A 16,699-nucleotide genomic window follows, 5' to 3' on the forward strand; every position below is an offset into this window, starting at 1 on the left:
CATATTACTCCTGTCCACTCTGCTCTACTGCCAAGAGGAATTTCACAAGCAATGAAAGCTTCAGCCTTCCAGCTCAGACTTCCTATTTAGATGGGGCAGCCACATTTCTAGGTGGGGCATTTGAGGGAGGGAGGTGGAAAGGATGTGAGGGCCAGATCAGAGAAAGGAAAAGGCCCTCACTCCTCCTCTGCAGAGAGTATGTTAAAAGTCTGCTGACGACTGGCATAATTTGCTCCTCAGTGGGAGAGAAACTGGATTAAAACAAAAGAAAACCAGAAAAGGACAGAAGAGAGGAAGGCTGTTCCTTTCGTTTCATTTCCACCCTGCCAAAACCAGCTCAGTAAATCAATGGATTTGTCCACTTTCGGTTCTTCCTCCCCAACCGGCAACCCCATTTTAGGCTGACAGCTCAAGTGATCTTTGTTTTTTAATTGTTTCAGCAGTGGAAGAGGACTCTGTGAGTACAGGGAGGGCCTCAGGTGCTGCATTGGCAACGCCCCGAATGTGAGGAAACGAGCAAAGAATGCAAAGACAAATGTGGGCAAAGGGACATTTTAATATATTTAATCTTTTTATACATTTCTTTCTAAATTACAAAGTCGACAAGTTGCAAGTATAGTTTGCTGCAAAAAGCTTTCTGTACGAAATATCTTCTATAAGAAAATACATCTCATTAAACATTTCCTGTAAATAAATTACTTCAAATGCTAGTTCTTGCAGGAGAGTTATGGGAAGGGCATGCAGAAGCCATCAGATAACGCTTAAATGAGTGGGAGCTTTACTTTGGCTGCGCTGAGGGACACCGACTCCTTCCTGTAGTCTCACAGAGGCAAAAGGATTTCAGATACGCACTTCCATCCCTTAAGGGCGGTCAGAAATGAAAATGTCTTATTGAAACTGTACATTTTTCCAGCCTTAGTCTTGTTTTCATTGCAATAGAGCCGTGGCGGAAACCTGTCGTTCTCCATGTGGTGCAGTAGGGAGGAAACTGGGGCTCTCTACCCCTAGGCAGCACAGAGACAATGGTAAGAGAGGTGGAAGAGGTTTCCCACCTCTTCACTAAAGTAAGCCAATTACAGTATCCTGTACTCTGCCTTAAAATAAGTCCCAGTGAGATACAGAATTAAGCCTTTGCTTTTAGAGTTTACATAGTCCTTTGTAAATAATATTATTATTTAGAAAAATATAACCACGGGCATAATCCCTCTGGCCTAATCTTAGTTTGCTTCTGTTCTTAGCTACTTATATGTTGCTATCAACAGGCAAACTGCATGTTGTACACAAATGCTAGAAATGAAGACCTATCTGTTTTTCAGTGAAAAACAGAACCAGAAGGCTGAATTTTCGAATGAAGTTGTGCATGGAAAGGGAGAGGTCAGTCTGCCATTTTCCCACCACTGTTTTCTCACTCAATATGCTCCCCAAGCCTCTAGTCCTCCAAATGTTGCTGGACTTCAACACCCATCAGCCCCAGACAGCATGGCCAAGGGTCAAGGAGGATGGTCACTGGTAGTCCAGTAGCACTATGCAGGCCACAGGTTCCTTGCCCTTGCTTGAGACAGTGTACATTATCCCGAATATTGTGCATAGGTGTTGATACTAAGGCCTGAGGTCAAAGGGCTGGACCCAGGACTGCACTATGTTCTTAAAACTCTTTCATTGTCATGGCTTTCTTTGAAGTCCATCAAAGTGGAATCTTAGAATAATTTTCAGCACTCTCCCTAAAGGACAGTTAGTGAAGAAGCCACGGCAGATGGACTGGTTCAAATCCAGTTTCTATTTGTAGTGTAGACACTTGCTCCTAGATAATTTTAGGTACCTTCCAACCCTGTGGTTTGATAATGACATGATAAATCATTCTCCTTATTCACAAATATATGAGAGTTACTTTAAAAAAAAATAGAGATAAAGAAAATGTAGCATAAGGCTTGCGTTTACTGAGAAATTTCGATACTGGTTACAAATAGACCATAATTTTCATGGCACAATGTCATAAGGTGGCTATGGGAAGCCGGGAAAATATGGCTTGTGGAAAGTGAGATAGCCAGGGAACCCCTTTTTCATTAGACTGCTTCAGATACTTCATTTTCACATAGATACAATCAATCACACTGCTGTTGCAAATGGCACATGGTAGCAGGAAAAAACTCAGTCTAACACACACAGACACACACACACCCCGCCTCCGAGTAGCATTTAAAAAAGGAATACCATTCTCTTCTCCAATCAACAATATTTCCTGGAGAGTGATCCTACCTCTTTTCAAGGCTCCGATGCTTACACAAATAACACATTTGAAAAATAAGTGAGTATAGTAAAAGAAAATGCAAGAGTGTTAGAAGGGTGATGGTGGAATGATTGAACAGGTCACCATTCATCTTTGTCAGTCCATTAATACTGTGGCGGTGATAGTGAACACTGGTATCCACTACAGTCAATGGGAATCCAGTAGCAATTGATACTATCCACATTCCAAATACTTGCAAGTCTGAGTTGTTATATTGTATCATGTGATGTCATTTGCTGATCACACTTTGGGCCTCCATGTCCATCTTGTTTTCCTTTCATTTCTCCCCTGTTGCTGCTGGCATAGGATGCTTCCATTTTAAGTTCTTCAAACCACAGAAGATCTGTACTGAAAGCCCTGTTGATGCTGTTATTTAGTAGTACACACAGTCAATGGACGCTGGATGCCTCCACCAGAGGCAAAGCTGAAAAATAGTTCACAACACAACCCACAATCCCCCCCTATTTACAGCTAGCAGCTCAGCATACAATTCTGCTCAGAATGCATTCATGGACACTTTGCTTTTTTCTCTGTTAGCCCCCTGTGTGCTAGCAGTATAGTGAGACAAAAAGAAGCCATTGGCTATGAAGATGAAATGATTTGGATTTTGTGGTCCAAATGCTTAACAGTCTGCAAATCGAAAACATCATCCCTGCTTTATTACCTCTGTTCAAGGCAGATTTTGCCAGGCACGTGTGTTGTGTGTGTTTGTGTGTGTGAAATGAATGATATTTTTCCATTTGCACTGCAGTCTTCCATATGTAGCCCTTGTTTGGCAGGAGAAGATTTCTCATTCAAGTGACAGCCTTGGGTTGTTCATGGGTAATGTTAACAGATAAAGACATGTATGGTTATTTTTCCCTTGGCCTCTGATAGCTTCAGTTTACTAACATGGTTTTTTTGTTCAGTACCCAAGAAGGTGCCGATAGAAGAGTCATTTGGCAAAGCACTGCTTTGTGTTGTAAATATGTCATATAGCAATATTTTACAATCATAATGGGGGGGGGGGACCTAACCACAACCAATGTGGAGAATTCACAAAGCCATACGTCAAACATGAGTTAAATGTCAAATGTCATTGGCGCGGCGCTTTTCCACAAATGTTTGGCAGCATTGGCAGAAAGGCACCACGTCACAAATCAAAGGCCAGCTGCCACCGTATTCACCTCCAGGGCAGAAATATAATTCAGTTTGGGATGTTGTTTCTTCCCACAACAATGGACACTTCGGCCATTTGGTTCTTATTTACAATCCTGGCATTCTACGATGCTGCGATGTGTACATTTTGCCAGTTCTTCACGGCCTGTGAATGACAGTCTCCCAATCCACCATCAGATCTTCTGGCACACGTGAAGCCTCGCTTTTGAAGAGTAAGTGGCGTCTTTCCAGATTTTGCATGACAGCCCTTTGGCACAGTCACATCGCTGGAAAATCTCCAAGCCGTGGGACCCCTTCTTGCGCTGCTTGGTGCACACCTCCCCCTGGTGCAAGACGGGCTTGCAAATTTTGGTCCAGAAATGGCGAGCACAACAAAAGCCCTCAGTGCAGTCGGAAGACCTTAAGCAGGAGTCTCCTTCGTGGCCTAAAGAAAACAACTGCATAGTTAATATACAGGGAAGAAGAGCACGGAAAGGAATCAAACATGGGCATTCTAAAAACAAAACTAGCAACACAATACAATTTAGGGAGAAACAATGCCAGAAATGGGACCAGCAATGAAATTTTGTGCTGTAGGCTTACCCACCAATGGGAAGACTCCAGTTTGGATGACTTTAAAGAGGATTAGACAAATTCATGGCTCCTGGCCGTGATGGTTATGGTGAGAGTGTGCTCTTGTGGTCAGATTTTCCACAGGCATCTGTTTGGCCACAGTCAGAACAGGATGCTGGACTAGATAGGCCATTGGCCTGATCCAGCAGCCTCTTTTTATGTTCTTTAGCACCTGTTCCAGGCAAGTTTACTCAAAGGTGACACAGACTTTAATGCTGGTGTGTCTAAGACTGCAACCTACTAGTCCAGTCCTATGCATGTAGGTCACTAATTATTATTATTATTATTTATTTATTTATGCCCCGCCCATCTGGCTGGGTTTCCCCAGCCACTCTGGGCGTCTCCCAACCGAATATTAAAAATAGAATCAAACATTAAAAACTTCCCTAAACAGGGCTGCCTTCAGATGTTTTCTAAAAGTCAGATAGTTGTTTATTTCCTTGACATTTGGTGGGAGGGCGTTCCACAGGGTGGGTGCCACTACCATGAAGGCCCTCTGCCTGGTTCCCTAACTTGGCTTCTCACAGTGAGGGAACCACCAGAAGGCCATTGGAACTGGACCTCAGTGTCCGGGCAGAAAAATGGGGGTGGAGACGCTCCTTCAGGTATACTGGGCTGAGGCTATTTAGGGCTTTAAAGGTCAACACAACACTTTGAATTGTGCTCGGAAACATGCTGGGAGCCAATGTAGGTCTTTCGGGACCAGTGTTATATGGTCTCGGCGGCCGCCCCCAGTCACCAGTCTAGCTGCTGCATTCTGGATTAGTTGTAGTTTCTGGGTCACCTTCACAGGTAGCCCCACATAGAGCACATTGCAGTAGTCCAAGCAGGAGATAACCAGAGCATGCACCACTCTGGTGAGACAGTCCACGGGCAGGTAGGGTCTCAGCCTGCGTACCAGGTGGAGCTGGTAGACAGCCGCCCTGGACACAGAATTGACCTGCACCTCCATGGACAGCTGTGAGTCCAAAATGACTCCCAGGCTGCACACCTGGTCCTTCAGGGGCGTAGTTACCCCATTCAGGAACAGGGAGTCCTCCACACCCATCCGCCTCCTATCCCCCAAAACAGTACTTCTGTCTTGTCAGGATTCAACCTCAATCTGTGAGCCGCTATCCATCCTCCAACCACCTCCAGACACTCACACAGGACATTCACTGCCTTCACTGGTTCTGATTTGAAAGAGAGGTAGAACTTTCTATCCAGGTAAGTGTGCTTAGGACTGCAGCTTTGATCAATTAAAAAGGACCTCATTCTTTCCAGTCATATTTATGAAGGAAACTCATTGCTGAACGTATGTATTGCTATCGCTGTATATGAGCATCTGATTAATTCAGTACGCTAGAATGGAGTAGTTCTGCATCTTGTGAAATGAAAGATTACAAAATGCACATTGCAAAACACTCACATGGCATTTTGGGGTTTTGAGAAATATGTTATAACCCACCCCGAACATTGTTTTTGCCATGGAAGTATGGGATATAAAGAGTTGTAGCCAAAGTTAGTTCTACTGAGAGATGACGCATTGAAACTACTAGACGTGACTGAGGTTCACTAATTTCAATGAATCTTCTTGGAATTGGATTATCGTTGGATGCAACACTCATAAACAAACAAACAAGCTTCCATTGCCAAGGCACGGGACTTCATAAAAGTGGGGATGAGTCTTCTTTCAAATCAGGTGGCCACACAAAGTTAAGATCTGTCTCTGCAGCGGCACTCCTTGGGCTGTTCCAAGTCATCGCTCTCTTGTTTGGTGTGGGTGTCTTGTTTATGTACCAAAGAGGTGCATTACAAATGTGTCATTTGAGCCTTTCAAGCAATGTGCTGCACGACTTTTCCACAGTAAATACCGTTTACTGAAAAGGAGGGAGTGGGAGCATGCTGTTTTAATTCTTAAAAGTACACAGAGGAACAGAAACATGGGGAAATGGGAAGGGAGAGAGAGAAAAAAAATCCTAGCCTAAACAAAAGGCTGCAAATAGTTACATAGGTGGCTATAACTGCAATCATATGCTCACATTTCAGGGTATAAGCCCCATAGGATGCATCAGGGCTCTCTTCTGAATAAATGCACTTGCATTGCAGGACTGCACTTTTAGGTCATTGTGGACACATTTCCAACCACCCAAATTCTGTGGTGTGCACTCACCCTTCCTTGGCTCCTCTTAGACACTAACCAGTTTATTACAGTATGAGCTTTCATACTCAAAGGTTGCATGGTTAAGAGGGTTCACATCAGTACAACACAAGCTGTTACTAAGGATTTGAGCCCCCAAAGCTGGCTTTGGGGGCAGATGTCTCTTTTTGGCTTGGCTAACCCCTAAACAGCATCTTAAAAAGCAGAGACATCACCTTGCCAACAAAGGTCCGTATAGTCAAAGTTATGGTTTTCCCAATAGTGATGTATGGAAGTGAGAGATGGACCATAAAGAAGGCTGATTGCCGAAGAATTGATGCTTTTGAATAATGGTGCTGGAGGAGACTCTTGAGAGTCCCATGGACTGCAAGAAGATCAAACCTATCCATTCTGAAGGAAATCAGCCCTGAGTGCTCACTGGAAGGACAGATTGTGAAGCTGAGGCTCCAATACTTTGGCCACCTCATGAGAAGAGAAGACTCCCTGGAAAAGACCCTGATGTTGGGAAAGATGGAGGGCACAGGGAGAAGGGGATGACAGAGGATGAGATGGCTGGACAGTGTTCTCAAAGCTACCAGCATGAGTTTGACCAAACTGCGGGAGGCAGTGGAAGACAGGAGTACCTGGCATGCTCTATTCCATGGGGTCACGAAGAGTCAGACACGACTAAACGACTAAACAACAACAACCCCTAAAAAGTAGTTCACCATTGTTCGTGTTCTTCCAATGGCATTTTTTTTTATCCCCTTCTTTAAATTGATTTGTTTCTAACCTGCTTTTGGTCTTACCGTGCAATATAGTTTTTACTAATCTTTGAATTATTGCTTGTCATTGCATTCATTGTCTTTAATAATTTCGTATGCAGCTACAATTTTTTCAATAAATGATAGAAATGCTTCAAATAATTAAATAGAATATATGAGCAAGTGCCCAAGACCATTCATCGAGTTTGATTTGAACTCAAAGCTACACTGGTTCACCTGCTCAAGGGAACCCATTGCCAACTGATGTCATGCCCTCACCCTGATGCTCCTCCTCCGTGTTTACTTGTTTGTTTACTTGCTGTCTCTGAGTAAGTAAACAGTGGCAGGAGAAAGGTAGAAGAGGGGGAGCCAATGTTCGCCTTCCCTTTCACCTTTCAGAGGAAGAGGCAGCAGCTCAGTGGTAGAGCTGGAAAAGGCCCGCCACTAGATAGGGCAACACTGAGCTCAGTGGACCAATGATCTGACTTGGTATCAGTCCCAGAGGATTAGTCCCAGAGGAAGAGGACAAACAAAATGGGAAGCCAGATAAGGCCACAGGATCAGACTGTGATTCACTAGACACCATACTGCACTCTCTCTCTGTGTGTGTTAAACATTTCACAGCAAAAAGCTTTTCAGAAGACCACCTCCTCAAGGCAGTTTATGGACAACACGGCCTTACCCTTTGTGTGTGTCAGCTTGGTCTGCCCTTTCCCAAGATTCTGCCATCCCAAGTCCTTAGTGGGATAATGATTATTTTTCTTGTTGCGAGGTACTTCCAAGGCTGGGATGTGGGGAGTAAGAATGCTCTCAGTTACTGGTATACAAATACCTAGAAAGAGGAACAGAATGAGTTACAATGGAAGGGCTCTTGGGGGAATAATATGGCAGAGGGCAATTTTCACAGAATGACACAGAGAAGAGCCTCTTTGCTGAAAGAAAGTACACTTACTTACTTACTTATTCATTTATTTATTTTCCTATATTGTCATTTATTTATTTATTTATTTATTTATTTATTTATTTATTTATTTATTTATTTATATGACAGTATAGGAATCATAAAATATCAGGGTTACACCATTAAAACCCTACAGATAACCATTAAAGTGGCTGGCTGACTGGCTAAATAAATAAATAGCTAGCTAGCTGCAAAGGCATAAAAAAGTCCTCAAGTGACGCCTGAAAGACAAAAGTGAGGATGCCCGTTGAATATCTGCTGGAAGAGTATTCCACAGCATGAGACGGGTGGCACTAAATCCCCAATTGAAGTCCAGTTTAAGTCCAGTCAGGTCTCTTTAACATGGCAGACAGCTTAGCGTTATTTAGTATTAATGTTGTCTGAAACACCTGGAGGGCACCATGTTGACTACCCTTGGTATGGTAGATCGTTTTGTATTCGGTATCTCCACAGTGCTTCACCCAGTCTTGTAAATGCTGGCCAGTATAATTTTTTCCCATCTGGCAGTTGGGGTATTGAGAGGCTTGCCTAAGTCAACCTCATGAGTTTGTGACTGAGATGAGATTTTAATTTTTAATAATAATAATAATAATGTATTTAAATAATTCATTTAAATTCATTTAAATGCTGCCCATCTGACTGGGTTTCCCCAGCCACTCTGGGAGGCGTCTAACAATTATAAAACTACAGTAAAGCATCAAACATTAAGATCTACAGGATCTGTCTATTGATTCATTTAATAATGAATACATAGGTGCTTATATTTGGTATTTCAAATTTGACAAGCTAACCTTTTAAAAAAAAATTAAAAGGTTAATTTTAACCTTCCCCTAAGTCCAGTTTGAGAGAACATGCTTTCTTGCCTCCTTGCCACTGAGAACCCTGCCTTAACAGGGTTTCTAATACGGAGGAGATTAGCCAAATGCGCTTACAAGTCCCTTTCAGACCTTCATGTTAAATAAGTGAAGGTCAGGGATGAAGGAGACTCACCTGTCAGTACTGGGGGAAGGGTTGATGCATTCACCCAATCCCCTAACCACTTTAGCCCTCACATTCTACAATTGTTAGATGAATCCACAGACAGATCCTGTAGTCACATGTATTTCAAGTACACTTAATTAGTATATTGATTGTAAAACCCCATATTGATCATTTTTTATTGTTTATGTAGAGAGTTATGCAGAAATTCTGGTTTAATATGCTGGCTGTTTGCCATAATCAACACTGACTGCCCGATCGATCCTGTAGACATCCGTTTTTGTGGTTCTAGACTTCCCTACTTATTGACTGTGCAGTTCTAGAGTATGTGGGCTGAGCGTCAACTGACAGTTAATACATTGAGCCATTCATGTTGTTAAAAGGGCATCAAAGTGGTACATATAGTAGATACCATTGTTGCAGCGGTTCCCAGGGCAGCACATGCCATCTCTGTGACAACGCTTCTTTTTCCTCCTACAAATCATGCAGGCAGACGTCGCTTGATGGGGACTGTGGCAGTATTTCCCAACTTCACACTCCTTGTCATTGGTGCAAGGGTAAGCCTGGGTGGTAGGAAGAAAAGAATGCAGTGATTCATTAAGAATACCTTGCCAAATATAAAATGGAACAAATGAAGAAACAAGTTAGAGTACAACCCAGGGTAATTCCAGATGTTAAACTTGAATGGCATTCAAACTGTAAAAGTTTAATGACACTCCAAGTCCTCAATTTATGACCCTGTAATCTTTATTGGTCATAACTGATGGCACAAAAACTTGCAGTCCAAAAGTATCCCATGTATTAAAAGAATATCAGAGATATGGAAGTTGCATTGGATCCGAAAGCCATTCAGGGCCAGATGGATTGCTGTTTTACTGAAAATATGTACCCACAAAGATTTTTGGTGTCCCTTTGTGTTTCTCCAACCAATGGAAGGCAGACAACTTGGGATGAAAGCATCTTGTCAAGTGGCAAGACTCATTTGCTCTCAGAATTAGTCACCAGTTAATAAATCCATATAAACCAGAACATGACAACAGGGAATTCAGAGTCCTATCCTTAAACACACACACACACACACACACACACACACACACACACACACACCATGCTCTTCAAATGGAATAAATGGTGCAAATTTCACACGTTTCTAACTATTTGATTCAAACTCAAATCTCATGGCTTGCTTTGATAATTTGTACATGGAGGGTAAACAGAGAGTGTCAAGTGGATTTCAGAGAATAAGACATATAAGGAAGAAAATCATTCCAGGTTACATACATGGACAGGTGTTGCAAATGTAAGTTGTATTGGTCATTTCATATTGCTTATACTTTAAAGATAAAACATTACCCCTATGTACAGTACATTTGAACAGATTTCTTTGTATGCATGAAGGCATGGGATGCACGTGCAATACACAGCAGGATCAAGGTGATTCCCACTACATTGGCCCTAAAGGCAGGAAAAAAGAAAGTTAATTGTACACGTCCCACTGAAACTAAGTTGTGGTGACAAGGGACATTAGAATGATATGCCACACTTTCCTAGCAACCATGAAGCCTTATACTGTATGTAGTCCTCAGAAGCAAGTCCTAATGTATTCAACCAGGATTACTCCAAGGAAGGTAAAGGTAAAGGTACCCCTGCCCGTACAGGCCAGTCTTGACAGACTCTAGGGTTGTGCGCCCATCTCACTCAAGAGGCCGGGGGCCAGCGCTGTCCGGAGACACTTCCGGGTCACGTGGCCAGCGTGACATCGCTGCTCTGGCGAGCCAGAGCCGCACATGGAAACGCCGTTTACCTTCCCGCTAGTAAGCGGTACCTATTTATCTACTTGCACCCGGGAGTGCTTTCGAACTGCTAGGTTGGCAGGCGCTGGGACCGAACAACGGGAGCGCACCCTGCCGCGGGGATTCGAGTCGCCAACCTTTCGATCGGCAAGCCCTAGGCACTGAGGCTTTTACCCACAGCGCCACCCGCGTCCCTACTCCAAGGAAAGTGTGTGTGAATTTTCAGTCTTTGTTCAGCTTGTAGAGCATTTGGCTTCCAGCAATAATTTTATCCCAAAGACTCCTGGCCACTTATGCTGCCTAGCTTCCCAGGAGCAAAGTAGGATCCAGGAGAACCTCAGGATTTGAACCTCCTATGACAGAGGGAGCAACCCCAGCGGTGGAGCAAGCCGATCGGGCGCCTGGGGCAGTGAGCATCCAGGGGCGGGGCCAGCCACCCGTGGGGTGGGGCAAGCTGGGGCAGGACACTCCATGGGGCCTCTGAGGAGTCTGCCTACCTCCTCCCACTCAGCCGCCCTACAGCTGGGAGGGAGGTAGCAGGTGGACCGTTTGGGGCAGTGCGGAGTCTGCGGGCACCCATGCCACACATCACTCCCAGGACAGACGTGTGGCTCAGGCGTGCTGCAGGCCCTACGATGAGTGCCACCCGCCATTTTGTCATCCCCCTCAGAGGTGACACCCGGGGTGGACCGCCCCCACCGCAACCCCTTCCTCCGCCCCTGAGCGCCCCACCCTGTGCAAACATTACAACAATACATTCACAGGCTTTAGAATTTCCCATCAGCTTCATGTGTGTCTTGATTCAGCTTCAGATCATTTAGCCTCATCTATTCATCATCGTTTTCAGACAGAGGACTAAGATAACAATACCTGAGTATTCAGATAAAGCAATACAGAGCAACTGGTGACTAAACTATTTTATGGCAATATCCACACACATTGACTATGAAATTTACTATTTATTTGCCAGCAGGAAGATAGCAAGAAGCCAACTTACAGTTTTTCCACAAATCTTTAATATCTGGATAAATTAACAGAGCTCCCATTATACAGTATGCCTATCATTTAAAAGACCGTAAGTAATCAGATTTCTCTTTTGTGTATTTGACATGGTTGATCCTAGCTGGCCCTGATCTACATTTAGAAACAAAAGACAAACCACAAAAGCTTTGTATTCATAGATGAGTACTTAAAAGCTATTAACGTTGCATAGAAAATGTTATTAATCAGTTAAGTTCCAGCGTTTTACCCTCTTCAGTTTCTGTACATGGAAATGCCTCCTAATGTTCTCACATAAATCTCCTCCTCTACCAACGAGCCCCATTTTGGCAAAACATTATAAAGTTGAAACACTTATCTGAATTTATTACAGTGTCTTTGATCTAGAAAATTTGGCAATGAGAACCAGTGGGCTTATGAGAATCCCAGCAGGGTGCTTCTTAATTTGAAGCGAGCAGGAAACACTATGAGGAGAGTGTAAGAGACACCCAGAAGATTCATTTTTAAAAATATATATATTAAAAATAGAGTGTTTATAAAAAATAATCTAATTACTGTAGCTTCTTGGGTTGTTGGCAAGGTCTTGTCATTAACTCAAGAAGCTGAAAAGACTAGATGGATAGATTTTTTAAAAATGTGTGTATGGATGAAAGAAAAATATCGGGGGGGGGGGCCTTAAATTTACATTACAGATTTCATTGGTTTGTGTCACTTTATGACCCCCCCCCCCCTCTTAAAAGGGTGGAGTTTGATCTATATTCCAACAATCTGCCTGGAGATGCTGGATTTAAGAGAACCAGCTGTTCTTTGGTGGTGTCTCAAACTACTGGGAATATATTAATTTCTCATGAAGCATCTTGATATTCTCATGCAGCAAAAGGAACCAGTCCATATACAAGAGCTCAGCCATCAAAAGCTATAAATTGTGAAAAAGTCTGTCTGTCTGTCCATCCCTCAATAACCATAAATGAGCAAGCACTGCCCTGTTATTGTCTGATGGGTTCACATAACTAACTTTATGGCTGGAAATGTACCGAGGAGAAAACCCCACTGAATTCGAGAAGATTTTCTTCTCTTAGGATCACACTGCAAATTGTGTGGCAATATTGGGAAAGGGCTCTCTGTGACTATATAAACTTAATTCTATCGAATATTTAGCACCATCCTGTTGTTTTGGTTTTTGTTGTGCTCTTTAAACTCTATTACTCACATGTAGGGCAGTTCCACGGTGACTATGGAGCAAGACAGCACTTTGAGCCCTGTCCCCAATACAGAAACTTCTTTCTGCCAGTGGAGTGTGCTTGTCTGCTGAGAAATGCCAACCTGCTCCTGTGTAGGGACTCCACACAAACAAGACACCCATGCCATACCTTTCAACACAGGTGTCAACGAGGTGACAAACCAGGGCACTGTCTTCCGGGACTGTGCTCTCATGTGAGCCACATGACCTGGGTGAGATTGGGGGGGGGGGGGCCTGAGCAGGTTTGTGAGAAACTGCAGCTTTGAAGAGGACAATTAGTGAGTTGGCAAGAAGCCAAGTTAAGCAAGGGTACGTGAGAAAGTCTGCTTGGAGACAGGGAAGCCTAGCAACAGGTGATGATTGGCTAAAAGTTTGCCCTTATAAGCAGCATGACACAGTAGTTTGGTTTTGGAGTTCAGAGGTTGGCGTGTAGAGTTTGTATCGAGTCTGTGTATATAGTAACTTCTACAAATCTGTGCTATACTCTGTATATAATAAAAGCAAATACAAATCAAGTTACAGTTCAGCAAGTTATGTTCCTGAGTCATCATCCTGGACTACACAGACTAAGTAGCAGGTAGCAATTTTGATTGAGATCCATCAACAGGTGAGATTGGGGGGGCCTGAGCAGCCATGGAGGAAGCTGCTTGGGCGCCTGGGGTGGGGCGAGGGTGGGGTGAGCAGCCCATAGGGGCAGGGTGCAGCGTGGGGCCTCCTAGGAGTCTGCCTGCCTCCTCCCACTCAGCTGCCCTACAGCTGGGCAGCGGGCGGACCATTTGGGCAGCACCCCCCAAAAGAAACGCGTGTCTCGGGCGCACTGCAGGCCCCAAGGTGAGTGCCGCCCGGCATTTTGTCACCCCCCGCTGTGGTGACACATGGGGTGGACAACACCCACCACACCCCCCTTCCTCTGCGCCTGCCCCAGAGATGGAAAGAAGATAAAGTCCCTACCAGAGAAGAATGGCAAATTAAATTGTTGGACTATGCCAAAATGGCAAAAGAGACCGGAAAGCTCAGGAATAAGGAAGACCAAAACTTTAATAAGAAATGAGGGGGGGGGGAAATATAATTTATCTTGGAGACCGCTGTAAGCAGTTGAAAACACTAGCAGTATTGCAGTATGGGTTATTGAAAAAAGATGCAGAAGAAAAGGTTTAACAACAGAAACCATGGAGGGGAAGGTGGGAACTCCAGAGATTCAGAGGGATCTTTTAATTGTGGATGTGTTGTGGTATTAAAGGTAAAGGGACCCCTGACCATTAGGTCCAGCCGTGGCCGACTCTGGGGTTGCGGCGCTCATCTTGCTTTATTGGCCAAGGGAGCCGGCGTACAGCTTCCGGGTCATGTGGCCAGCATGAGTAAGCCGCTTCTGGCGAACCAGAGCAGCACACGGAAACGCCGTTTACCTTCCCGCCGGAGTGGTACCTATTTATCTCCTTGCACTTTGACGTGCCTTCGAACTGCTAGGTTGGCAGGAGCAGGGACCGAGCAACGGGAGCTCACCCCGTTACGGGGATTCGAACCGCCGACCTTCTGATTGGCAAGTCCTAGGCTCTGTGGTTTAAGCCACAGCGCCACCCGCGTCCCTGTTGTGGTATTATTATAATTTTAATTTTGTATAACCAAATAATAATAATAAAAGATTGTGCCCCCCCAAAAAGCACTTTTTCGGAGCAAGTTTGTGGTGCCCAAAATGGCTGCCATGCTCTCACGTGAAAAAGAGAGGATGTCATGGTTTTCCTAGGGCAGTTGAGCGGTGTGCCATGCAACCAGATAAGACCATAAGAAGGGCCATGCTACACTGCTTTCCTGGTCCTGTGTTGCACCTTCCTTGAATGTTTTTGCCTAGGGTAAAATTCATGTTTATTTCTCCACCCATTTTTCCCCTTGTCCACCACTGTCATGTGGACCTCAGAAGGTTACCCAGAAGGATACGTGGCCTTTGAGCAGAAAGAGGTTTCCCACCACTGCTGTGCAGTCAGAATTAGAAAGATCAGAAAGATGGCATGCCTGTTCTTGACATGGCAAGATTATCCCCTGTGGCAGACCTTTCCCATTCAGGTCACTTGAGATAAACCTGAAAATATCTATGGAATGATAAAGACACCAAGTGGAAAGATAAATATTTGTGAGGGAGATGTGTTAGGAAATCAACTCTCTTAGACTGGTGGGTTACAAGTTCTGCTAGTGGGAACACATAAGCTTTTGAGCTTCATGGAGATCTTTTCCAACAAATCCAACTGTTGTTATTGCTAGTATTTGGAAATGGAAAATAGATTGGTTCATTTTACCACAGACTGGCTGCTGCTTGCATCCAGGACTTCTGGCTTTGCCTTATGACTTTATAATTTCCCTGGGGTATCCTTATGGTTCATTCAAAGCCCTTGATATTGCAAGCACAACTTAAGATGCTATTGCTAGAGGCCCCTTCTTCATTTCATGTCTAGGTCTCTTCATGACTTGGCTGGCACACAATATTCCTTGAGGAATGATCCAAAAAGTACATGCCATGGCACAGAATGAGAGAAAAACTCCCCAGAGACTCCCTGGAAAGCTTTCACTTCGTATCTGTATTTTAAAACAATCAGATGTTGGAGTCTTGTCTCCCTTGCTAGAACACAAGGAGTGTTTGCAACATACTTCAATTATAAAGAGCTTGCAGTGAAAGAAAGCATATTTGCAAGAACAGTGAATTCAGGGTGAAGTCACAGAGCTCCCCACCCACCCATTCACCATAACCCAGCCAAAAAGTCAGAATCATGTGAGCTGTGTAAAGGCTTCCTCATGGATTAGATTACAAGTTATCCCCATAGGGGCAGACTTTGGTCTTTCAAATTTCAGCGGCGCCCTGTGTGAGGCCAAAATTTGACGCCCCCTGCCTCTTACATTCTGTTCTGCTCAATCTACTACATCATAGTTGCAATGCCCAGTGCAGCAGAACTGGTCACACTGCCCTAAATCCGCCTCTGATCCCCACTTAGGTCACCATCCTATACTCATGGAGTAAGTCCCAATGAGAAGACAGGAGTGCCTGGCGTGCTCTGGTCCATGGGGTCACGAAGAGTCGGACACAACTAAATGACTAAACAACAACAAGTCCCAATGAATTCAATGCTATTTATTTCAGAGTAGACATACAGTCGTACCTTGGATCCCAAATGCCTTGTGAGTCGAACTTTTTGGTTCCCGAATGCTGCAAACCCAGAAGTGAGTGTTCTGATTTGCGAATGTTCTCTGGAACCCGAACGTCCACCACGGCTTCCGCGGCTTCCGATTGGTTGTAGGAGCTTCCTGCAGCCAATCAGAAGTGGCACCTTGGTTTCTGAACATTTTGGAAGTCAAACAGACTTCTGGAACAGATTCCGTTTGACTTCCGAGATACCACGGTACAGTGGTGCCCTGCAAGACGAATGCCTCGCAAGACGAAAAACTCGCTAGACGAAAGGGTTTTCCGTTTTTTGAGTCGTTCCACAAGACGAATTTCCCTATGGGCTTGCTTCGCAAGACGAAACGTCTTGCGAGTTCTTGCGAGTTTGTTTCCTTTTTCTTAAAGCCGCTAAGCCGTTAATAGCCGCTAAGCTGCTAAGCCGCTAAGCAGCTAATAGCAGCTAAGCCGCTAAGCTGCTAATAGCCGCTAAGCCGCTAATAGCCGTGCTTCGCAAGACGAAAAAACCGCAAGACGAAGAGACTCGCGGAACGGATTAATTCGTCTTGCGAGGCACCACTGTATGGGACTGCACTCTTATCCCAAGACAGCCATGTACACATCGCCAAAAAAGAGGAAATGT

General features: G+C 44.3%; 1 protein-coding gene across 1 annotated transcript in view; it reads right to left on the reverse strand.

Annotated features, from left to right (window-relative positions):
• Positions 1-538: 538 nt before the first annotated feature.
• Positions 539-16,699, reverse strand: part of DKK2 (dickkopf Wnt signaling pathway inhibitor 2) — a 58,475-nt gene continuing 42,314 nt past the window's right edge. Inside the window, exons 2-4 of the mRNA XM_028744214.2 lie at positions 9,292-9,442; positions 7,623-7,772; positions 539-3,869 (exon numbers count right to left, since the gene is read on the reverse strand). Coding sequence (XP_028600047.2) covers positions 3,619-3,869; positions 7,623-7,772; positions 9,292-9,442 — 552 coding nt within the window. The 3' untranslated portion in view covers positions 539-3,618. The remainder of the gene's footprint in view (positions 3,870-7,622; positions 7,773-9,291; positions 9,443-16,699) is intronic.

The sequence above is a fragment of the Podarcis muralis genome, chromosome 9 (genome assembly GCF_964188315.1).
Source record: "Podarcis muralis chromosome 9, rPodMur119.hap1.1, whole genome shotgun sequence".
In the NCBI taxonomy this organism is placed as follows: Eukaryota; Metazoa; Chordata; class Lepidosauria; order Squamata; family Lacertidae; genus Podarcis; species Podarcis muralis.